We start from the raw sequence: 26,430 nt of genomic DNA, 5'->3' as shown, positions 1-26,430 counted from the left end.
ATAGTGACCAACTTTAATTTTGTCAGTTACAACCTCCTCTTCTAAGGGCTGGTCAGCTATTACCATCACTTACAAGGGAAAAAGAAATCATGACAAAGGAGCTTAGGAGACCTGCATTTAGACTAAGAAGAGTCCATTGTATTTACATGTATTTTTCTCACATGCCAAGGTCATTTTTATCTTAGGTTTTTGTTGTTGTTGTTGTTGTTGTTTTATTCCCCATATTTCAATGAGTTTGTGTTTGGCTTTCATAGAGGTCAAGAAAGCAGAGAGTGGCAGGAAAATTACATTTATTGACTCTTCTGTCACCAAAAAGTTAAGTGAAACTGCTCATCAGAAGACTGATGTGGGCACAGCTAGCAGATTTGACATGGGAAGGCACTAACTGGGCTGGAGTAAACCAGCCAGAGTGGGCCAGAGAGAATTCGAAAGAAACTAGACTAGTCAACCCCATAGGGAGGCTCCATTCTGCACCCCACATCAAGGGTCAAAGCAAAGCGGTCAATGACAAGGACAACCGAGACAGGAATATAGAAGAGAGTTTGACGTAGGTCTGTAGTAAGTCTGGGGTCACAATGCCCAGGTGCAGATTAAGTAATGTCTTTCCCTCCCTGTCACTTGGGCCATCTTCAGGCTCTTCAGGTTCCTCATCATTAAAGTTGAAGATTCTTTTGACACCATCCATCTACCACGTGCTTGTGAACAACCCATGGCTAGAAGGGTTCACTGGAGGCCCAGGAGCTCCTAGAGCATAAGCATATGAGTACTGCTAACAGAAAAGTAGATTATGCCACAAGCAAAGAACTTACCTTACTAGGAGGTGGTCCATGGTCATCCAAGTAAGTGGAATTTCCTAGGGGGGAAAAAGAACATTGAGTGTAAATGTTTTAGCCCCAAAATAATTTGGTGTAAAGCCATCAAAAAAAAAAAAAGACATTCTAGACATATTTCTATTCTACAAAAATACCAAGGGAAACTGGGTAATTCATCACTACTCTGTCAACTTGTGTTGATGTTACACATCTAGTTAGTTTTGGCAGGGACTCACATGGGTAGACATGCACACAAACATCTACAAGCAGAAACACACAACCAATACCTAGTGAGTGTATTTTGGATTACTGGGTCTGAAACTTTAGTGAACATCTACTACCTGAAGTACTCGTTAACCCACTGACTGTCCAGCCCACTCCCAAAGTTCAGGTCCGGTGGCTCTGCACATGTGATTTTGTAACCAGGAATCAAGTGATGTGGGTGCTGCTGGGCCTAGAACCAGACTTTGGAGAACTCGACCCTATTTCTCCAGTTTGCCTTGAACTTGCCAACTTTCCTTCATCTTTCCAGCTTAGCTTGAATGTGATTAATAGCCTCCTGCTGGTGTGTTTTCCTAGTACATGGTTATTGCTTCCTAATGAGTAAAAAACAAAAAGATCCAGGAGGGCTGGGTGAGGACTCAGTGGCGAGACAGAGTGTTGGCTGCACAGGAATGAGAACCTGGTTTGGATCCCCAAAACCACTTAAAAATCCAGGTATGTGGTAACAGCCTCCACCTTGCTGGCACCAAGGTGGAGACAGGCAGATTACAGGGACTCACTGGCCAGCCATCCTAGCAGAAATAGAGAGATCTAGGTTCAAGAAGAGACCCTGTCTCCAAAAAATAAGATGGAGAAACCATTAGACAAGATGTCTTAGTGTCAACCATATACACCTGTGCAGATGACTCATGTACACACATGTGACTCAAAGAAGTCTGGATGCTTCTTTATCAGATCCAAATTTCATTGGTGGATTAGAACTGCTCCCATTTTCCAGAGGAGAAAACAGAGACCTAGAGGATTCTAGTAACCTGCTCATGGTGACATAGCCATTGAACTGCACACAGGATAGAAGGCTGAGGTTTCTAGCATGTGTCTGGGCATCTGCCCATCTGAGAATCCAAGCGTCTTGCCCTCTTGACTGTTTTGTAGCCTGGGCACTGCACATGTTAGCATCTGGTGACTGGATCACGTGGAGACATTTACCTGGAAGTTCCTAGCCAGCGGGGGACCTCAAGAAAGAACCCAGGGAATCTCCAGCAGTGGAGCAAGATGATGGGCTTGCTACAGGAACAAACGCAGAAAACACCAGAAGCACAAAGTACTTATAAATGATAGACTCGGGAATATGATAAATGTCCTACTTTGAGAAGATGAAAGGTGCTTTTGATAGTACACTGTAAAAATAACTTAGAAAATTGGAATAAAAAAGGAAGCAGGGTTTAAGCCAGGGACAATTCAACTGGGGACATTTTTCCAAAGGCAATAAATAAGTAGGGTTTGGCATACAGATTTTTCCACCCTGAGTCATCAGCTATCTCTTTTGTTTTGGAGTCTTCTGATTTATAATCCACCTGACATCCACAGGGACTGTACTCTAATTGCCCATGTGTGTATATTAACCAGACAGCAAGGTCCATTTTCAACTACCAGACACGACATAAATACCTGCTGTGCTCACGACAAAGCTGGAGGAACCCTTTAAATGTGAACACGATGAACAATTTGTTAGAGGCTTATTACTGTGCCAAACCCCACCAGGCACACACAGGAATAGGAAGAGCAACATCAGACTTAATAAGAGAATATGTCCTCACACGGTTGCCTATGTCTAGCAGACCATTCAGGAATATCCTATAAAAATGAAAGCAGAATAGTTGCTTATCATGAGACTGTGTCTTCCCCCAAAATGATGTAACAAATCCCAACACACTCCATTCAACGTGTTCTCCAGGCATCCTGCTCAAGACTCAAAACTGGCTTCAACAATGAAATGTTTCTGAAATTCTAAAAGTTTCCATAGGAGTAAAAGTTCATGAAAACTACTGATAGGTAGCACAAAGCCCAGAAGTTCTGATGAGTATGACAGATGTCCCTAGACCTTGGAAGGAAATGGTTAGGGCAATGCCGGCATGCTCTTGTTTTCCCAGCATCCTCCTCTGTTTAGTCACCAGTTGCAAAACACTGCTGATTCTACAGAAGGACCTAGATCCAAATAAGGAAGTTTCTACCTTGACCTTTAGACGATATAATAACTTTGACCGAAGTAATTCTTTCTAAAGATTTATTTTATTTGTATCTGTGTGTATGACTGTGTATCTACATATGTATGAGTGCACATGTATGAGTTTCCTTGGCAGCCAGAAGATGGTATTGGATCCCCAACAGCTAGAGTTATGGGCGATTATGAACTAGCCAACATGAGTGTTGGTAACTAAATCTGGGTTCTGTGTAAGAACAGAAAACATAACTGCTGAGCTAGCCAGTCAGTCCCTACCAGGCACTTTAAAGAGATTGTTTTCCCTAGAAAGACCTTACAAAGGGACATAAGCATCTCACCTAAGATACACAGCCAGTGAATCTAGCAGAAACCAGACCCTTACAGTATGATTAGTATTGATACATCCCACTCAGGAAGATATAGCACATCTTAAGATTTATTATCTTCTTATCTTTCTCCTCCTTTTCCTCCCTCCCTTCATCATAGAAGACTTTCAAAAGCAGATAGTGTGCTGAAGGAGTAAGTCAACTCTAGTTAACCCTGCTTTCTGCACATGGGAAGGAACAGGGCTCATCACTACCAGCACCTGAACCTAGGTCCTATAATTGTGTTAGCAGATCATTACATTTGTCCTTGTTTAGTTTGTCATTACCCAGAGGTACTAAATGCCTTACATACACTGGCGACAGGGGTTCATCGGGTGCAGGGGGGTGAGGGACAGGGGGTGGGTGTGGTTAGGGCAAAACTACAGGGAGACAGGTATTTCTGAGATATGCACAGCCAACTTCTCTCCTAAGGTGCGACTACAATTCCTTGGTGTAGAGCTTTTTATCCTAGGGTATTAGACTTTCAAAACTGTCAGGATGTTTGAAAATGCAATAGGTATCTTGTTCGCTACAGAGATCAAAGGACAATGAACTGTTATCAAATGCACTGCCCAGAATAGGCTCCCAGGCCACAGGGCTGTTCGGCCATGCAGATGATTATTATATTCAATGTTAACTTTCAGAGAGGTAAAATTGTATCCCAAGCTCTTGGTGCCTTTGGGCATAGAGCCTAGGATCTAAATTCTGGAAAGGGAAAAATGAGAGGAAGGTTAAGTAGGACCAGGCTGGGACAGAGGATGTGCCCTTGCCTGACACCGTATTCCTGTGCCTATTCACTCTAAATCCCACCTTCCTCTTGCCGTCTGTTGTGATGGAGTCCTCTCAGGAAGGTTATACACAGAGCATAAGAAGCCATCTGCAAACATGTTCCATCTAAGTACACAGGAGTTACAGCGTGAACAGTCAGTCAGCAGAGCTCCTAAGTTCCACCAGAGTCTCCCATGACGTTGTGTTATCAGGGTCTCTCTAATTCTAAACTATTCTCAGCAACGTTTTATTTTAGAAAACTCAGGTGAGGTCTAGGAGGCCAAGGATCTGGACTTTTGGCTGTTTGCTCTGGTATACCCAGATCTCTACTGGCAGAACCAACAGGCTAACCATCTGAGAGCCATTGAAGCTTTATATGACAAAATGACGAACATGGAAAACCAGATATATCCCTAGCAAGAAAGTTAAACGTTTGTGGCAGGGAGTACCCCCGAAAAGTACTCAGATCACAGGGTTCTACATCCTCAAAGATTTCATATGCACATTTGTAAAACGAAATAAACTTGTAGCTTATAAGAAAAACACATGAGGCTAACACCATTCAATGAAAATACTGAGAACGATGTCTGTATACAGTAGGCACCTAATAAGTGTTCACTAAGTTGGGATACGCTTTTACCTCTCTGAAAGTTAACGCTGAATATAATCATCTATTAGGAAAGCCAAACAGCCCTGTGGCCTGGGAGCCTGCTCTGGGCAATGCATTTTGATAACAGTTCATTGTCCTTTGATCTTTATAGCGAACAATTATCTATTGCGTTTTCAAACATCCTGCTAGTATTTCTAGTCATAGCGGCAGCAGGGTAGGAGCTACCTCCATGCCTGTCCATCTTCTTCTCTGGTCTTCCATTCCTTGCTGTACATTCCATTGCTTACAGAGTTTGGAAGAAATGCAATGCCAGACTCCAGGTGCTGCAACTTGGATTTAATTATTCTGGAAAAGGTCCCAGGCAGTTGGTATCTTTAAAAAGCTCCTTAGGTAATTCTAATGTCTAGCCAGGGCTGAGAACCACTGAGCTATAACACAAATAAATATATTTCATAACTCAACTCATGCCAAATCCAATTTTCTAGAAAAAAAAAAGAAATATAGCCTTTCCTGGATCATCTTAATCAGGGGTCACCTCCATCATGGGTGATGAGAGATTTCTACACAACTATCATGTCAAAGGTGAATGGTGATGGAGTGTGCATGATCATGGAGTTACCAGTTGTGGGGATGCTCACCAAGCAGGTTCAACTAACACTTGCTGGGGGGGCTTAGGGGGTGTGTAAAGAAACTAAAAAGAAGGAGGCAGGCTACAGGCTTCCTGAAAAGGTACCAGTCAAGGTCACCTTGAAGCTTACTCTAAACCCTTCCCAGACTCCAAAATTCTCTTTAAAAGAGTGCTTCAGAACACACAGCTATTGCAAAGAGTATGCAGCTCTGAGAACTCTTGCATTCAGGTTCATTGAGAAGGTGAGTGAATAAATCTGTCCGTCATCTGCCTGGAGTTTCCTAGACTCAACATAACTTAACTAACCAGGGTCCCAGAGACACTCACATATGATCCTCACACACATTTTATGTATCTCGTGGATACGAGACCCTGATGAAATCCCCTGGGAAATCGAAAGCAAAGACACTCTTTAGTGGCAGCCCAAAGAGCCATCTCCTGCTTCCAGGCTGTAAATCTGATGGAGAGGAAGAAAAGGAACTTGAGCGGCATAGAGGAGCCAAATGTCATACCTGTGCATGCACTAGAGACCAACACAGCCATACAAAGAAACTGCCAGACTGTTGCCCTGGGCTAGAGAGAGAGATGGCTTAGCCATTTAAAGGCCAGGTTCACAATCAAAACATCAGACTTGACAACTCAATGGATATCTCAACACTCTATCAGACTACAATATAGTTTAAATATATTTGGTCTTATGTTAGCGGAGCAGTAGAAAGGAATCCCCAGGAAAATGATGTAATGCCTACAGTAAGATAGCACTAAGAGAACTGAGCAGTGGCAGAGTGCAATTGAAAGCATTACCGCACACAGGCTCCAGAGTCAAAGGACCTGATTCAGGTCCCAGCTCCACCCTGTAGTTGGGTGACTTGGAAACAGCATTTTGTTGTTATTGCTGTTTGAGATAATAATCCCCATTGCTGTAGAATAATCCTTTCATATACTGTAAAGATGTCACTCAGATTGGTTTCATAAAAAGCTGATTGGCTGGTAGCCAGGTGGGAATCATAGGTGGGACAAGCAAGCCAGGAGAATGAGGAGATGAAGAAGGGCTGAGTCGAGGGAAGATGCCAGCCAGCCACCGAGAAAGCAAGACATGTAGGAAATGAGGTAACAAGCCATGAGCCATGTGGCAAAGCATAAATAAGAAATATGGGTTAATTTAAATGTAAGAGTTAGGTAGTAACAAGTCTGAGCTATTGGCTGAGCATTTGTAATTAATATTGAGCCTCTGATTGATTATTTGAGAGCAGCTGTGGGGCAGGAAAACTCTGCCTATATGTCCCTATTTGTAACACAAAGACCTTAAGCCACAGTTAAGAAAATTAAATAGATAAAGTGTAAATATACATTTCAAATTAAATATTTAAGGTACATAAAACACAATACCTTCTGAAACATGGTAAATGCTCGATGAGGAGTCACTGTTCTATTAAGGGATCAGAGTAAGCTACTGGGTCACGCATTGGACTACCAGCATTACTTATAACTGATATAAAAGTTAGTTTGGAAACTTCCAAATCATACTTGTTAAATGATACACTTTTTTTTGTGGGGGGGGACGGGGAAGGATGGTTGTGGTTACCTGAAAAACAATGTCTACTAAACTGACCTTGCCCCACCCCGGCACCTATAAATGTATCATGGCAATCACAAATTAGGAACTCATGGTCTCTCCTCTGACATGACCCAATCTTATCATTTACCTTTATTTTTATAATTGCATTTATGACTCAGAAAACAAAGGGAGTCTTGAGGCTAATGAAGTAGCTTATAACTTGAAAAATGAACATTAATGGAATCACTTGATATTTTCCATTATTTTCTAATATTATCCTGATAGGCCTTCTAAAAGGTACCCCTTTTTAAAGCAATTATTTGAGCTACCTTCAGCAATGTGCTAATGAACTTACGCAACCTCAAGGGCTATAATTTATTCTTGACTTTGGATCTTGCATTAGCAGATCTATTTTTGTCTGAACAGGTCTCTGAAGACTAAAAAACGTTTAATACCCACTCCCTGAATAGAAGCCCTGATATGCATTAGTGTCGATGTCACAAAGCCGCCTGCATGTCACGTCACTGCAGATCAAACACCACGCCACTCTGCTCAAAGCCTCCTTTGAAAATCACGACCATAAGTGACTGAAATCTCCTCTTCTTTTCTCCAGGACAAGCATTTCACACAGGGTTCTGGTTACTGACCATGCAGTCTCACATGGCTGCATCTCCCCAGGGAGTCTAGGCCTCTGATCCGATGCTATTTATGAAGGAATTACTGTGGAAGAGAACACAGCAGCCCCAGCTTGATGCTTGCCAAAAAAATATGCTAATGCCCCACTTTGCACCACTGACCATGGGTTCCGTTTCTCCATGAGGTCCTTGTCAGCACGCACCAGCCGCTATTACAATGAGGAGTTTGTGCAATGCGCATCTCTAGTCACTGCATGTTTTATAATGAGGGAAATTGCTTGCTCAGCACTATTTAAGCTTAAAAAAATATTTTTCTGCTGAATTAAAACAAATGGCCCTATTATTAAGTATTTTTACAAAAATATATTTAAAACACTCTTATATGCTTACTCAACCCATTGGTAAATAACATCCTGAAAACATTTTCATTAAAAAAAGATTTCAAAAATCGTTAATTATGTATATGTGTGTGCATCTGTCTATGTGAGTACAAGTGCCGGCAGAAGCCAGAGGCATGTGATCCCTTAGAGCTGAGGCTACAGGCAATCATGGGCTGCCCAACATGCATGCTGATAATGAAACTTGGGTCCTTCAGAATAGCAACACATGTCCTTAATCACCAAGCCGTCTCTCTAGCCCCCTTAAAACACTTTCTTGATACTAACTATGAAGACTGGGCATTTAAGACACTCACAAACAATATCCATATTAAACTATTACCATCTATGATTTAGAAAGTGGCTTCCATTCTTAATTAAACTGAAAAGCAAATTAATGTTTTCTGCTTTTATTGCTAGCCCCCAAACACTACCTTGCTTTATAACTCATTTCTTTATTAAATCTGGATGCATATTTGGGAAGGTTAAGGGTAAGCTTGCAGAAGGAAACTACCTTTGCAGTCAAGTGGTCAGTGTACCATTCCTATTAACCACAACTTCACTATAAATATATTCCAAATTAGCTTAGGAATCCATGGCAATCATATTACAGGATCCTGCTCAGGTAGGAATGGAGTGTCGGTCTCTTAGGCTTCTGTTTCCTTCCATTATGTTTTTGCCCCAAGACTACGACCACAGCCAACTGATCCACCCAGTAGGACTCTGATGTGCCTGCAAACACAGCAGATGTTGACCTGCACATCTGCTTCTACCTAGCAGCCAGGCGAGTTCTCTTCTAGCAGAACTAGACTCCACACGTCTGGAAGTATGTGGAGTGAATGACAGCAGGAAGGCCAGGCTGAAAACATCAGCATGCTTGGGAGATGAAAGCCATGGCTAGCCCAAGGCTCTTCTAAACCTAAGGCCAAGTATTCTACAGACCTCACTCCACACAGTGCCTATACAACAGCACTGGAAATTAGAAGCCCCATTTCACAGTACAGGAAAGGGGGTTTAAAAGGAGTAGGACCTTAGACATGTTGGACTGCTTCTAGACTTGACCTCCACTGCTTGATCCTAAAGTTACTTTGTACCCCACATACCCTCTGCTTCGCTCAAAGATTCCAGTCTGGGGCCTCGGTGTGTTATGACAAACTGATCCCTTTCAGACAGGGGCAGCCTAAGCAGCGTGGGGTCTTCTCTACGCCCTGTCATCCACATGAGCCACTCAACAGCTTAGACATGGACCTCTGACAATGTCGTCATGGTCACCTATCAAGGACAAAGGGCTATTCAAGAACTGACCCAGGAGCTCAAAGAACAGCCTAGGACTGACAGAGTGAGGGTGTGGAGGGACCATCCAGCTACTGTGCCGATAGAGTGATCCCAGCTCAATCTGAGATGGCTGCCCTCCAATGCAGATCCTCTTGGCAGTCAGCGCGACTTCGAAATACCTGATATTAGAAGTTAGTTTGAACCAGAAAGTCGTTCGAATACAAGAAATTTCAACATTACACTGGCCAACAACAGAAAAGAAAGTGCTACTTGGTTCTTGACCTGTAACTTCAACCAATGCACTTTTTTTGGTTTTTTGTTTTTTTGTTTTGTTTTGTTTTTAGCAGTAGCTGTGATTAGCTCAAAAAGGACTTCCCAAACTGTCCTTGTGCTAATCTCCAGAGCCTATTAAAGAGTATGTGACTTCACACACACACACACACACACACACACACACACACACACACACACACACAAACACACCAGGGACATGATGGCCCAGTTCATCCCTGAGGATTACGGTGGTCCATTGAAAACATGAGGGTCCTTGTAAGACACAGGCAGAGGATCAGAGTCAGATGTGACTGGGAATAGAGGGTGAGTTAGAGAAAGAGAAGCCACCATAAGTCAAGGAACGTGGATTGCCTCCAGACACTTGGAAAGGCCACAAAACAAACGGACAAACAAACAAAACTTCAGGAGCCTCCATGAAGGACGGCGCTGCTGACCAGTTATTTCAGCCCATTAAAACCCACATTAAACTTAACTTTAAAACACTGATTTTGTGATGTTTTTGTTTGGTTGGTTTTTGGGGCGGGTTAGGGGGTAGTGGGGCATGGGGGCCAGAGAGTTCAAGACAGGGTTTCTCTGTGTACCCCTGGCTGTCCTGGAACTTACTCTTGAGACCAGATTGGCCTCAAACTCAGAAATCCACCTGCCTCGGCCTCCTGAGTGCTGGGATTAAGGAGTGCACCACCATCCCTGAGCTTAATTTTGTGTTTTTAAGCCACTGAGTTTGTGTTAACTTATTACAAGAACAAAGGAAGATTAACATTGCTAAATGTTGCTTGTGTGTGGCCTTTTTGTTTTTTAAGTCATCTTTTTATCTGAATATAGGTTTCTTACCGATGTCAATTCTAATAATTCTGAAGGAATGAGCATCCAAAAGCTGGATCAGAGTACCATGAGTATTTCAAATTAGAAATATGAAACAAAGTCATTGTTCTCAATTATAAATTTCAAGTGTGTGTGTGTGTGTGTGTGTGTGTGTATGTGTGTCTGTGTGTGTGGTGTATATACATATATGAGAGGTTGTGCTTGTGTGGAGGCCAGAGAAGGACATTGGGTATCCTGCTCTATCACTTTCCAACTTATTCTCTTGAGAAAAGGACCTTTCACTGAATTTGGAGTGGACTGGCTCCATCTCCACCCCTACATCATCAATGTTACAGGCTTCTGTTTGACCACGGTAGACTTTTATCATGGGTGCTGTGTAGCATGAACCTTAAAGCGTCTTATTAATGAAATCAAACCTGGAGCCAGGTATTGGGGTGAATGCTGGAAGATCAGAGAAACAGAACAAGCCCCAGCTACCTCACCTGGCCAGTTCCTCAGTTGATCCTATTTCCCCAGACTGGAAGCGTCCCTGTCCTCACCCGAATGGGTCTCAGCTGAACTGTGCAGCTCAAAGCCTAAAAGCTTAACCAGCCAAATGCTTAACTAGCTCTGGTTCCTGGTTTTCACACCTTATATATCTTTCTTTTTCTGCAATCACTCCCTGGGATTAAAGGCTCTCTTTCTGGGATTAAAGGTGTGAGTCACCATGCCTGGCTGTTTCCAATGTGGCCTTGTACTCACAGAGATTCGCCTGGCTCTGCCTCCTGAGTGCTGGGATTAAAGGCGTGAGCTGCCACTGCCTATCTTCATGTTTAATATTGTGGCTGATCTGCTCTGACCCCAGATAAGTTTATTAAGGTACACAATATTTTGGGGGACACAATACCACTACAGTGCTGAGACCTAACTTAGGTCCTCTTATGGTATAGCAAGGACTTTTACCATGAGCCACATCTCCAGGCTCAACGTTTTTAATTTGGTACTTTTCCACAACCTCAATATTTAATCTAGTTCCTATATTTTATATTTTGTATTCCTAATCACTATATAACAAAAAGAGAATAAAATGAATTCTCATATGAACAACCCCTGTCCTCACCAGTTCACTTCAATGGGATACAAACACATTTTCATTTCCTAAGTATTCCATGATTTGGAAGGTTAGGTCACTGACACATCACTTACTGTCTATGAAAGATGGTCTCAAAGCATTGCTCTAAGCAAGAACTTTCTCTCTGGCTTGGCTATGATGAGTGGCCTCCCTGAATGGGTATACACACGTACATATCTTAGGAAGAGGAAGGCGTCAACACCAGACAGTCCAACCCCTCCAATTACAGGAAAAACAACTGGTGCAGAGTAAGTCATTAGGCTATCATACTGTCTGTTTAGTAGCAAAGTTAAGAATAGACCTATACGCTCAACAACAAACACAAAATGCTACATGGCATATTTTTTTTTTACCCTAAATAGCCCAGATTTTCAGATTCTATTGCCTAGCTTACTCTCTAGACTTGAACTGGAATGACAGGGCTGCTCTTACATAATCAAATTCTGTCTCTAAAAGTAAAAATACATCATTGAAAGAATTAAAATACATATGATTCAAACACTAAAAGTAATTCCTAAAGACAGTACAAAACTATTTTGTATATGGCTGCGGGGAGTTTTCAGCCTCTAATTCGAATGTTCAAGTTTTAGCATGTTTGTTGAAAAGCAGCAGCACCCATGAATATCAATGTCAGCAAATGATCAAACACATGTGAAACCAGGTCTTGTGCAGAAGTGTGAGTAAGACGCTAAGTATCTGGAGAAGTACGGAGGTATGTGGGGGAGGGGATATGAAGCAAAGGCAGAGGAGTAGCTACATCCTCCAGCAAATTCTAAGCAAGATCTCCTCTGTGCCAGGCATTATTCTGGGTCCCAGTTCGGGATACCATGACAAATTAGCACAAATTAGCTGTTGACCATGCATATTTCTTACAGATTTGGAGGCTGGTACATAAGCAGGATGCCAATGTGACCTGGTTTGCATAGGTCCCTGCACCATCAGAGGAAGAGAGCTCTAACCTCTTTTCCCCTTCTTATAAGGGCACTAATCCCATGATGGGGGCCCCATCCTCAAGATTCCATCTAAGTTCAATCAACTCCCAAACCTTTCCAACTTCCAACATTATCACATCATGGATAAGGGCATATGGACTTTAGCCTATGGACTTTAGTAATCCCATGATGGGGGCCCCATCCTCAAGATCATATCTAAGTTCAACTAAATCCTAAACCTTCCCCACTTTCAAACACTATCACACTGTAGATAAGGGCATATGGACTTTAGCATATGGACTTTAGGGGAACACCCAAACATCCAGCCCACAGAAGTTTGCAGTAGAAAGGGGTGGCAGATACTAAATGAATGGTTGCAAAATGGGTGCATTACAATTGTGCCACCTTGGAGAAAGAATCAAAGGCCTGGGTGGGTGGGAGATGGAACAGCTGAGCCCAAAGGTAGAAGAGAAGACGAGAGAAAAGGGGCATCATGAAGATGGAGCAGCCTGTGCTGAAGTCTCCTGCCAGGAGAAAGCGGGCCACAGTGAGGGACTAGAAGCAAGGAGGACATGCTTTCTTGGAATACATCAAGGCACAGCCTCCATGGAAGAGCATACCTAAGTAGTACCTGCAAGAAAAGGGCAGAAGAACCTGGCCAGGGTGTGAGCACTGAGCTGTGGACATGGGGGTCTACATATGCAAGGGATGGCAAGCCTTTCAGTCTTGTTAAGAATATCCTCATGACTTGAAACCAAGGTCAGAAGATAGGGTCTCATTTAGGAGACTTCTAGAAATCTAAGTGGCTCTAGGCACATCTGCTATGAGCTCACATGCACATGAAGTATCACTGATGACTTGAGTCACTTCAGCAGAAGATCCTTGGGAGTCGACGGGGTAAAACAATGCTCCACCTTTTCAAGGAAGGAAGTGAGGTCACACAGTTGAGTGGTATCAAAAACAGACATGGACTTGGGTTGTGATACTTCCAGCCCATACACAGAACTCTGCACACAGCAGGGCAGGGGTAGACAGTCGTAGAATAATCTTATTGTACACTGTGAAGACATGTCACTCAAATTGGTTTAATAAAAAGCTGAGTGGCCAATAACTAAGCAGGATTTTCAGGGCAGAGAGAACGTTGGGAAGAAGAGGCAGAGTCGCCAGCCAGACACAGAGGAAGCAGGAAAGCAGCATGGGCAGTACAGAGTAAAGATAATAAAGCCGTGAGGCAGAAAGTACATTAATAGAAATGGGTTAATTTAAGCTAGAAGAGCTAGTTAGAAACAAGACTAAGCTATTGGCCAAGCTTTCATAATTAATAAGAAGACTCCATGTGGTTATCTGGGAGCTGGCTGGAGGGACAGAGAATTCCACCTGCCATAGTCCAAATGGTTTCCGAGCATATCTGCATATGTATAGGCACCTTTTGCATGAAATAGGAGGAAGGCTGAGCCCAGATCTAGGTGGAAGAGGTTTCTGAGGATGAAGCAGGGAAATACCTCAGTGGCTCAGTCATTTCACAGGAATGACAAATCATTGCTGCATGATGGATCAGTTCTTCTGTGAAGGCTGGTGTCAAACCACACATTTTAAAAATGAACAAAAAAGCTCCAGTTTCCAGCTCTGTCTCCTGCTGGGAGGGTATCTGGGCCAGGGCCTGGGGCCACTGGTAATGACTATCTGTGCCTAACAGTATCCATTATCAGTTTGAGAGATAAGTGGTTGGTAACTTGCCAATTGTTCTCATGCTTTAGGGAAATGAGTAGGAAGGATTGTTCTACTGGGATTTTCAAATAAAATGATAGACATGTGAACAGGCTATCTGGAGATGCTCTTGAATGCCGATGTCAATTTCAAATTGAGTTTGACGGTTCTGCCAGACCAACACAGATGCCATGGTTCAGAGCTAGCCCATCTGGGAGCAGCTTTCATATAAACTCTCAAGTAACACAAAGAAGAGACCATTGTTTCTTCTGCACGAGGTCTCCAAAGGGAAAAGAGGGCTTCAATAGAGCCAACAGAAATTACCAAAGCCATTCAGAACAGCAGCCTTCACAAAACAAACTAGCAACAGTACCTGTAGGCCTGAAGCTCTCTGTAGCATGAACCTTAACAGGTCTTATTAATAAAATCAAACCTGAAGCTAGGTATTGGGGTGAATGCTGGAAGATCAGAGAAGCAGAACAAGCCATAGCCACCTCACCTTGCCAGTTCCTCAGCTGATCCTGTTTCCTCAGACGGGAAGCCTCTGAGTCCTCATCCAGAATGAATCTCAGCTGAGCTGCTGCTCAAAAGCCTAAAAGCCTAGTTCCTGGTTTTCATGCCTTATATACCTTTCTGCTTTCTGCCATTACTTCCTGGGATTAAAGGTGTGAGTCACCATGCCTGGTTGTTTCCAGTGTGGCTTTGAACTCACAGAGATCTAGATGGATCTCTGCCTCCAGAAGGCTAGGATTAAAGGTGTGAGTGCCACCATTTTCTGGCCTCTATGTCTGTCTAGTGGCTGTTCTGTTCTCTGACCCCAGATAAATTTATTAGGGTGCTTGATATATTGGGGAATACAACATCACTACAGCTGTCCATTCAAAGAAAGTGGGTTTCAGTAAATTCATTACATTGCCCCTTTACTACTCATCTCTCACTCTGTGTGGTGGCCATTTTAATAGGACCTGGGTATAGTTGGTGCTTCATAGAACTAGAATATTGGAACACCAAAACAAGAATCCATTTCTTTTGTGTTACCCTGTACACACAACACCTAAGAAACAAACAGCAAAAAGAAGTACTTAGAAATCAGAAACTCCTTGCTTAAGAAGAGAAAAAATGGACAAAGGGAAGGATGTTAGCTTCGAAGCCAAGCAGTCTACTGGGGAGGTCGCTTAACCAGAGGTGACCTTGAGCAAGACCTTCAAGGTTCTCGGCTTCCACTTCCCATGGACACAGGAGTAGGGGTCTCTTATCAGGACGAAGGACAGCAACATAATAGTGTCATCAACAAAAGGCCTGGCACACAGACTATAAAGTTCTTGCGATCATATTAAAAGTGGAGCCAATTATAAAACATGGTTGCATTACATGAAACCTCTTCCGAGTAATCGCATGCGTGAACATGAGGGTAGCGCCGGAAGACACATCCCTCATTATGCTCCAGCATGGCTTGTCATAGACTCCTCCATATTTCCCAGGATTTATGACGGAAGGTTATACCTGAGCGTACACTCAGTGTGATTTTTAAAACCCTGGCAGAATTTGTGTAGTCCTGAACCTGTGTTATTATTCTATGGACAAAGTGTACCATAGATCATAAATACTCTTTAGTATGTACTGTAATAGGTTCTTTTGCAGCAAAATTTTAATTCTGCTTTTTTGACAAAATGGGTTAAGGAAGTCGGCTTTCTTACCCAGCAAGAGAAGTCCCTCCAAATGCACTCCTCCCTTGAATTCTCTGCCACCTCTCTGGGCATATCACCCTCTTTCAAAGTCACAACGAGTCCCTCACTTTTAAGGCAGAGCACAGTGAGCCTGGGGTGGAAGCAGAGCCAGAGCTTGAGGCAAAGGCCTTGGGCACAACACAGTAGGAAATCATTCATCATGGCATCAATCGGTTTCCTGGTTTTCAGGGCACTGATGCAGAAACTGCATTTGTGAATCCGGAGTATGTTCAAGCTGAGTAAATTTCGCCTTGGTTTAAAGGCATCTTTATATATAAAGCGATCTCCACCATCTGAATCAATCTATATCTACTGAAAATACTTATTGATCACCAAGGGGCAAAGCTTGTAATGTCAGGGAGAGGCCTGGCTGGGAGAGGGCTTTGTGAGCACAGCCATCTTCTCCCTGGAGTTGACAGGCCAGGGTTAAGTGGCTTCCCAGGAGACACTGAAGATGAGACTTGTGTGCTTGAGGAACTTGGCTGGAGTGACCTCCTGACCCTCGTTCCAGCTGTCATAACCAGATGGCCTTTTAAACAAGCAACAACGGCACCTTTAAAAACCCGTGTGTGCTTAGATTTCAGTCACACACACATACACACACACACACACACACACACACACACACACTTACTTATTTCAGTAAGTATGAATAATATCAAAAATAGATTTGAAATCGTAAGACTTTTTAACACGAGTATGACTCTCTTGGGCATAGTAGCTGACAAATGAAATAGCTTTATACATGCAAATGTATGCACATATATACAAAATTTGGCACTGTCTTAAGAAATGTAGTGACAGAAATTAAAAACTGGTTAATGCGAAATGAAGTTGGGTTTTTTTTTTTTCTCCCCCAGAAGTGACTTTCTACCAAGCAAATACTATTAAGTAGGACACAGTGTGTTTTCACTGTAGTGATAGGAATCGGTACGGTGTGAACACAAAGCCATTGGGTTTCAGGACAAGAGAACCGAGGTTGAGTAATGGAAGGGTGGTTCAGAGGGTAAGGTGCTTGCTAACATGAGGACCTGAGTTCAGATCCTGCACCCATGTAAAATCCGGGTATGGCAAGAAGGGCCTGTAACTCCAGTGTTAGGAGGATGGTCACAAGAGATCCGAGGAATCCATTGGTCAGACAATCTAGCCAAATTGACAAACTGCAGCTTCAGTGAGAGACCCTGTCTGAAAAAGTTAAGTGGAGAGCAATAGAGGAAGGCATTTGAAGTCAACATCTGACCTCCACAGCTACACACACATATACACACACACACACACACACACACACACTGAAGTTAGAGTTGAGCACAGGTAATGACTTCATAACGAAGGCCTTACAAAAGCTACAGATCAAGAAATAAGAGCAAGATTGGTTGGTCTGGAGACCTTGTGCACTTCAGAATCAAGTAAAGCCACTGCATGAAGAGGGGGAGGAAAGGAAGAGGGGAGAGAGGAGGTAGCAGCATCAGCAGTAGAAGAGGAAGAGGAGGAGGAAGAAAAGAAGGAAGAAAGAAAGAAGGGAGGGAGGGAAGGAAGAAAGGAGAGATAGAGAGGAAGAAGGGACTAGTTCACGCTTTTGAAGGTCATAAAATGATAAACTGCAGAAACGCATGCAAATGCTCTTACACGCAACAGAGAATAATTGAAGAAACCACTCATCAATGGAGGAAAAATATTTCATGAGAGTACAAAGAGGCACTGGAGCAAAAATAACTTGTCAGGATTATAAAAATAATAATGGAGGGCCATAAATAATATGAGGAAATGAATATGCTAATGAAACCACAGTGATGAAAGCTAGAAATAGAGAATGAAATTATATTAGCTCCACCAAGCAATGGAAATAGATATGCAGGTAGGGAGCCCTTGATCTTTCCCGAAGTGGAGAGAAAGGGAAGAGGGAACTAAGGTGGATTGTGTCCCCGTAGGGATCATGCATTAGGTGACTCTTTAAATACAGTTCGCAAACTCAGCCTTCATGTAGCTGTGACTTTCTGCTGGTCAAAGGTCAGAACGAGTTTCCAGGAAGGGAGAACTAGGGAACAGCAAGACCAGACTGACTCTGAACACGCTGGCTCCTTTAGCACGGGGCCAGTACCTCCCTTGCTACCTACACTATCACCAATCAACTCCAGTCAAACTTCGCCATGTTTAACATTAGTGAGTGAGTAAAGGCGTGGATTCAGAAAGCACATTTCATAGCAGTGGCAGAGGTAAAGTGTGCTGTATCTGGAGAGTTTCTCTCCAGCTCCCACCAAGTCCCAGCAGTCCCGCAGCCCACTTAATAAAATAAACACACAGACTCTAATATTATTTAAACTGTTTGGTCTAATGGCTCAGGCTTCTAGCTATCTAGTTCTTACATCTTAAATTAACCCATTTCTATGAATCTATACCTTGCCACATGGCTCGTGGCTTACCAGTATCTTACATGTTGGTATTCATGGCGGCAGCTGGCTGTGTCTCCTGACTCAGCCTTCCTGTTCCCAGAATTCTCTTCTCTGCTTGTCATGGCTATACTTCCTGCCTGGCTACTGGCCAATCAGCATTTTATTTATACAGAGTGATATCCACAGCAGTGTGGGGCCCATCGCAGAATTTTAAAAATTAATTAATATTAACTAACTTTTGAGGTGCTGGGAATCAAACCTAAAGGATCACACACTCTAGGCAAGCACCATACTTCTTAGCTATCTCCCCAGTCCATGGATTTTGTTTTTAAAATGCTTTGATTTGTTTTAATTATAATGTCATGTAAAATAACCAATGTTGTCCTAGAACAAGGTATTAGAGGATTTTAAAACCCTCTATGTATCTGTTATCTGGCTAGGTACAGATATAACCACACACCCAGGAACAAACACATTCAAAAGTTAAATAAATAGGGTGCATATATGGTAGAGACATTTGTCTAAAAGAAGACTGTCTGTTTTCACGTATGTTTTATGCATTCCAAAAATGTTTAAGGCATGTTTACACATAAGCCATTTTCTCACCTAATATATTTTAGCCTCATCCCAATTTTAAGTGTTTATGCTTTATCTTCCAGTGTTAAATTTATTTTTTCAGAATTCTAAGCCACACTAATGTGTTAGTTTTCTGAGCTCTCTAGGGGAGACTAAGTATGTGTTTACAAATGCATATATATTTAAATATACGCTATATGTATATCCACATACAGGTGTGTGTGTGTGTGTGTGTGTGTGTGTGTATCTGTGTGTGTGCGTGCACATGCTCGCACACGAGAGAGAGAGAGAGAGAGAGAGAGAGAGAGAGATCTGAAGAGAGAGAAAGCGAGTCTGTGCAGGTGCTGCTGCATTCCCTTTCTTTACGTCCACAATACTAAGTAAAAAGTAAGTGGCTGGGTGGGGGAGGGGTGAGAGGAAGAAAAAAATCCTCAGAAAGCACCTGTCTGCTCCCCTGGGATCTGACACCACACTGTTTTTTGGTTGTTTTTTCTTTCTTTTTTAACTGTGAAGGTTCATTTCTATAAAGAGTGCTTTCCACGCGGTGAAGAGCACATCCCCACACCCCAAAGGGCACATGAAGGATGACTTCAAAAGTGAGACTTCACATGACTCCTCTCCAGGGATCACTTTGAGCATCTAAGTCCGATCACTAACATAATAAACATGCCCTACATACCAGAAGGCAAGCCTGGGTTTTGAGCCAAACTCGGGACAGTCATCGTTTCTGAACGCGTGACGCCGAACCATCGCAAAAGTACTATGTGCGTAATTCCTCCTTTACCAAGACACCACATTGACCCCGACAGTTGAAGCTATAAGGGTATGAAGCCACTGTAGGGCTCACAATCAATGCCCACGTCTGGACCTAAACATGGCCGAATATAAAGTAGTAGCTTTTTTACTGACTTACTGAACTTTGAATCTCTTTTTTTTTTTTCTTAAATAAAACTATATGCATAACATGAACCAAAGTTACAAATTTCTTCCTAGAAGTCACGGGTGAAATGCACACCAGCCCTCTGGACACTGCTTAGCATGGAAGAAGACCACTAAGGTGAAGCAAGAGGAACCAGAGCAAATGCTCTAGGCATGCTTCACAGCCAGGACACTGGAGCAAGCCATGCAATTTTCCCAAAGTCCAACCCTGCCCTCGGCTGTGTCAGCTGGTTATAACATTTCCAGAAACGCTTAGTGAGAACAACTCATCATTCCACAAATCCATGGCATCCCCAACCGATTCTCACAGAGAATTCTCCGGGTCTCGGAAGCCAGAGGGAATGCTGCTGGACATAATCTCATTCCACGATGTGGTCATCAGTCCAGTCTCAGACTTTTCCATTCTCATCCAGGTTCTGGATGCTGGCCTGGTGAGCATCTATCCCTGTCCACTGACAGTAGCAAGCACTGTGCTGTGGTTTCTCAACCCTCAGCCACCCGGGTCTGGGCCAGACCAAAAACATAAACAAAGGCAGAGAAACGCGATGCTTCTTCCTCTTCACACATCTGGGACATCTTGGAAGGAATGAGATCATTTTAAGAGTGTGTAGAATCTGGGTCCTGTCTTCACTATTCACAAGAGGCAAGCTACTACACCCCTTCCCTGGATCTCATTGAGGATAAGAAGAATGGGGCCAAGTCCCCGATATAAGCAATCTTTGCTCTCAGTTCTATTTCTCAGCAAATGTGCACTACCCTCTAAGCACACTTATCAAGCTGGATTGATTGATTGAGTGAGTGAGTGATTGATTGACTAAATCCAGGGCAAAGACAAGAGATCAGTGTGATAGAATTTGCAATAGACGTACCCCCAGAGCTGTGTCTTAATGCATGGGTGTGAGTCAGCTGCTGTGATAAAAGGAAGGATGTCTATGGTGGAGAGTGGCACAAACCAACTCGGTGATGGGGTAAACAGCCTGGTGTGCATGTGTGTGCATGTGTGTGCTTGCGAGACAATACAGACAGCACATGATGGGGGAGGTAACAAAGGAGAACAGGCCAAAGGTTTCTCTGCTGCTGTTCTTGGGACAGCCTCACAAATCATCATGGAACTGGTATTTTGATTCCTATGTTCTGTTCAGTGAATGGGCTTGCCAGTTTCAAGAAGGTTTTAACCAAGTTCCTTGCTTAGAGAAATGGCTTAAAGTGGCTGGAGAGGTGGCTCAGCAGTTAAGAGCACTGACTGCTCTTCCAGAGGACCCGGGTTCAATGCCCAGCACCCACATGGCAGCTCACAACTGTCTGTAACTCCAGTTCCAGGAAATCTGACACCCTCACAGAGACATACATGCAGGCAAAACACAGATGCCCATAAAATAAATAAATAAATATTTTAAAAAAAAATAAAGAAAAAATTATTTAAAGCCAGGCGGTGGTGGCATGTGCCTTTAATTCCAGCCCTTGGGAGGCAGAGGCCAGCCTGGTCTACAGAACCGATTCCAGGACAGCCAGAGCTATACAGAGAAACTTTGTCATGAAAAATCAAAAAGGGAGGGAAAGAGATTTAAAACCTCAACCTAATATAACTTAATAGTATACCTACATTCTCTCTTTCAAATTGAAACAATATACACGCACATATAGGTGTCTGGTTAGGCTTTATCTCCAGTGTTACACTAATAATTCAATCAAGAAATGATTATAAAATGTAATATCAAGGATTCGAGGAGGGAAAATGGAAAGTCAGTGTCTGGACCACAGTTGGGAAGTTTAGGTCCCGGTTCTCAGCACCCTCATTAGAGTACAGACCAGCCTGAAACGCACCTAGGTCAAGTCTGTGCTTACAATTGTTCTATCCTAGTGAGCTCAAAGGCAGCCGCCCCAACTGCTTCCCGTAACTCACGTGTCAATACTTGATTGCACCAGAGCTTATGAGGAGAGGGGCCTCGAAACCCTAGTCCCACTTCCTAAGAAAGAAGCCACTGCTCAGCCTCTGACATTTCCGTGCCTACTGGGAAACTCGTGCTAAGGGCACTTGCACGAGACGTGCCCTTGAAGGTCCAGTCTCTGCGGCTGCCTTCGAGCTGAAGGACTTCAGTTTACCTAACGGTACCATGAGATGATCGTATACTGCATGGTATCACGAAGACTCGTGTGGTGCTGCTTCTGTGTGTTGAGGATGGATAATTCTGTGATCTTTTCCTATATTTACCCGATAGAATAGTAAAAGTAACTCTGCAAAGTTCCACGCTACTTTTGCAGGTGATAGAAAGCGGTTATTAGTTCTCTACACACAGAGGATGGAAGGCCTCATCCACTCGGTGACTTGTAAGGCTGCCCTAGCTCCTGCCAGGCCAAGTGTGCATGGCTGACACCTGAGCACAGCCCAGCCTTTGGGGCCACATCCCATGCATACACTCTGCTTGGCTTTCTAGCCAATCTCAACAGCCCTGAGAGTTCCTGTTTCTCTTGAAGTCAACTCAGGTCCAAAACACAAGCGGCTACCCTCATTGTGACTGAGAAATGAACTTGCCTCTGCCGAAACAGATTTCAGGTACCCATTCTCTCCTATCTCCATCCCTGTCCACACTAAAAAGAAACTGCTGTGTGACTTCCTTGGTTACCTGGCTGTCTGGCTCCAAATTAGTCTCTTTCCAGGAGAGCAGCGACCCCAGCAGGCTACATGGTGTTCCTTCTCTCCTTTCTGTTCCTATTTGGCCTTCATGAGAAAGGGGCCCATCATTCCCTGGTGTACCTGTTCAGATCTTTAGAAAAGAGTTCTTCCCTTGGGCAAGCGGGAACAGCCACAGACTAAAAGGAAACCACTAGTGCACTGTGAAAGAAGATTACAAACAAATCCTCGGAAAGGAAGGCAGCCTGTAAAAGAATGACTCTCCCAAGCACACTGAAAATATTGAAAGACTGCCACTGGATAATGCAGTATCAACCACAGTAGTCTAGCAATAGGGGCTTCCGAAATATCTTTCTTCCTTCAAAATCAGCCTGTGGGACTCTTTTCTTATGACATTGTGACTCACAGCACCATATGCAAGCTCCATGAATCTGGAAACAGGAGCTCTTACTCCCACCTACCCCTCAATCCTCACTCCTTCCCCACGCTGACATTTATATTACAATAAAATGTACATGATGCCTAGAATGTTCTAACAATGGCTTCTCCACAAACATGGTGTCTTAGTCAGTGTTCTATTGCTGTGGAGAGATGCCATGACGAAGGCAACCCTTATAAAAGAAAGCATTTAATTGGAGCTTGCTTATAGTTTCAGAGGTTTAGTCCATTGTCATGGCAGGAAGCATGGTGATACACAGGTAGACATGGTGCTGGAGAAGTAGCTGAGAGTTCTCCACTGGATCCTCAGGCAGCAGAAGAAGAGAAAGAGAGAGACACTAGGCCTGGCCTGGGCTTCTGAAAAACCTCAAAGCCTACCTCCAGTGATAGGCTTCCTCCAACAAGGCCACACCTCCTAATCCTTTCAAATGGTGCCACTCCTTGGTGACCAAGCATTAAAATCAATGAGCCCATGGAGGCCATTGTCATTCAAACCACCACACAGGGTAACATTAAAGGTAAGATCAGATCCTAAGTGTATGCAATGTTCTGAGCACCTGGGCCCCTTCCAAAAGTCACCTATTGAAACCTAGGCTGTGAGGCAATGGAATTAAAGGGAGGTACCTCTGGGAAGTGAGTAGATCCTGGGATCTCTGTCCTTCTGAATGGAACTAGAGGCCCTTTATGAGATTGGAGCCTATTCCCTTCACCTCGCTTCTAACATATGAAGACAAAGCCAGAAGTGGAATCTATGGTACCTTGATGTGGGACTTCTGAGCCTCCAGCACTGTGAGCAATGTGTCTGCATTATTTATGAATGGCCCTGCCTATGGAATCCTAATTACAACAGCCCCCAAAGATGGAGGCAATGGGTCATCTTCCCCGACACACTAGGGTCATACCTCTTTAGAATGTACAATTTGCTAGCATGGGAAAAGCCTGTTTAGAAAAAGATGAATTCTCAGTTCTTCCAGAAGACAGGTCTTTATGGTTTTTGCAGCCACACCTTTACTGCCCAGGCCCATGCTTGAAGTGCTTGCAGTGGCCAAGGCCACGCCCACCTCTGACATCCTGCAATAGGGGACTACTAAGAGGAGTCAGGTGTCCAGCTCCTGGACAGATGCTAGGAGATCGGCTGTCCTTGGAATGCTTGCTGTGATGTTTCTAAGTAATAGTTTTCTAATTCAGCCAAGATGCCTTGAACCTGAAGACCACAGGCTTGCTTTTCCCCTGGTTTTCATTTTCCAATCACGTGCCACTATTTATTACATGCCATCATCGGTGAACCCGTCAGAGAATGCAGGAGTCCGTATGATGATGCAGATGACACATGGATACCTAGAGGAATGGAGAATTTCTTACATGTGACCCCATGGCTTCAGGTAGGCAAGGGGTAGTTCCTTTACAAAATAACAAAAGGCTTTGGGAAGACAGATGTCTTCATTTGCTCATGTGGTTGAGTGACACCATGTGATAGACATTGTCCTTGGTACTAGGGACACCAGTAGGAAGAGGAGGGTGTGATTCTGACTCCTACAGAGCACAAAGTCTGCAGAGGTTTAGAGACAGGTAAGCGGGCAACAGTAGCCTGGAGGAAAGGTTGGAGGCTGTGGGGAATGCTAGCAGAGGAAGAACCAAGTCGGGCTTGGGGGGCTAAGAAAGACATCCTGGGGAGGATGTTGCTTGTGTTTCAATGGGAAAAATAAGCCAGAATTAAGAGACCAAGAGGGAACCTCATATTCTGAACAAAGGTGTCAGGTGGGCCACTCGCATCCAACACATTCACGGCAATTTTATGTTTCAAGACTCTGAATATTGCATGTCTTCAAACAAATGGATAAAGACAAAAAAACAACCAACCAACCAACAAACAAAAAACAGACTTGGCTCTCACTGTGATGCACACTAATATGTAGTTCAGTAAATCCCCGGGTTGGAAATCAGTAATCCTGAGGACAGGAACCTCTGTGTAACATATACAAAGCTCCCTTCCTGCCCTGTAATAGCCTAAACACACATTCAGATCCAGGCATGCACCCAGTCTTAGGTAGTGGGAGGGTAAGGAAGAGATTAGCATTGAACTTGAAAAGGACATGTGTTTGCAACAGATTCTGCGTAATCTAGCTGTTTACATGGACCGTCAATTTTTCCCTAAGGAAAAAGAGCAGTGTCCACACTTGTTTCTCTTCAATACAATGTTCCTGTGCCTCCTTTAGGATCTTTCTTAATGACATGGTCAACCATCGCAGTTCATAACTGTGCTTGCAAAATGGAGTTGGGAATATTGGAGTGCTAGGTTTAAGATATTTAGCAACAAAGGAGAGGGGGAGATACACAGAAGTTTTGTTTTGCTTTTTGGTTTTTTGGGAAAAAAAGAACCTAGTGGTTGGTTTGCCTGACTCCTTTGTTGGTTAATTGGCTAATTAAGTCAGCACCCAGGGTCATCACAGGAGTTTTTGTTTATCGCATGAACAAAGATGAAAACGTTTCACAGCAACCTTATCTGGGCAGCTCCAAGGACCACAGGTACAGCAAGCAGGAAGTGCTATACAAACCCAGATGAATTGATCGGTCTACACCTCAGCAAAAGAAATCCCAAGTCAATGTTCTTAGGAGGTGCAGTTCAGAAGTTGCTAGCCAAGAAAGGTCTCCTCCAGGAGGAAAAAGAAAAAGCTTGTCCATAGTTCCTTATTATGGTCAAATTCTCACAAAGTTATACATGTGCTTACATGAACACACACACACACACACACACACACACACACACACACACACACACACGCGCACGCACGCACGCACGCACGCACGCACGCACGCACGCATGCGCGCACACACACATGCACACTAAGCCATCCACCCAGGATGATACAAAGAGGCAACTGTCTTGACTGTGCCTAGGCTATATTTCAGAGACTAAATCTCTGTAACAGTAACCAGTGCTCAAAATGTCCACGGAAGGAAGAGTTATATAACCAATAGACTCCACATGGCTAAGTCTTCCTCTGCCCTCCTTGATCACCCTAATCAAGCTGTTCAATTAAGGACCACAGACCCTGAACCACTGGTTCCACAGATGATGCCATTTAAAGGTCACTCTTACATGGTAAGCTTCAAAGCAGAAGGCTGAGGACTCTGAGGTGGTATCACTCCAGCCTAGTGCCCCACAAGTCAGCAGGCAGATGCCACAGACGCACTACAACTCTGCCGAAGATATCAGCCATGTGGAGAATGGGAATGAGGAGGGCAGGTATCAGCGAAGAGTTCATGTCACGTACAAGACCACAGTGACACTTGAGGACATTTCCACCACTCTGTTTTCCTTATCCTGATTCTAATCTACATGTCAACCTGGAGGCCACACTTCAAGATGTCTTCTGAGACATTTCACATAGTTCCATCCACGACATCAGCTTTAGGTGGTGTTTTCTGCTTCACTGGGAACAAACTTAGGTGGCCCTTCAGAATCAGAACCAGGCCATTGTAAGTGTGAATTTTCTTTAAAACAACGAAGGTTAGGCTTTCTTGGATGGGATGGGAGAGCCTCGAGGTTCAGTCCTCGCTGGAATGAGTGTATTTCTATGGTTCATTTGATTTCCCTAGGCTGGAATGC

General features: G+C 43.6%; 1 protein-coding gene across 1 annotated transcript in view; it reads right to left on the bottom strand.

Moving 5' to 3' along the window:
* Ust (uronyl 2-sulfotransferase) overlaps positions 1–26,430 on the bottom strand; it is a 280,743-nt gene that overhangs the window by 162,902 nt on the left and 91,411 nt on the right. The window contains exon 2 of the mRNA XM_036169183.1: positions 810–853. Within this exon, the coding sequence (XP_036025076.1) occupies positions 810–853 (44 nt within the window). The remainder of the gene's footprint in view (positions 1–809; positions 854–26,430) is intronic.

This window comes from Onychomys torridus, chromosome 19 (assembly GCF_903995425.1).
Source record: "Onychomys torridus chromosome 19, mOncTor1.1, whole genome shotgun sequence".
Lineage (NCBI taxonomy): Eukaryota > Metazoa > Chordata > Mammalia > Rodentia > Cricetidae > Onychomys > Onychomys torridus.
Note: the sequence above shows the minus strand (reverse complement) of the source record. Positions and strands in the feature narration are given on the sequence as shown.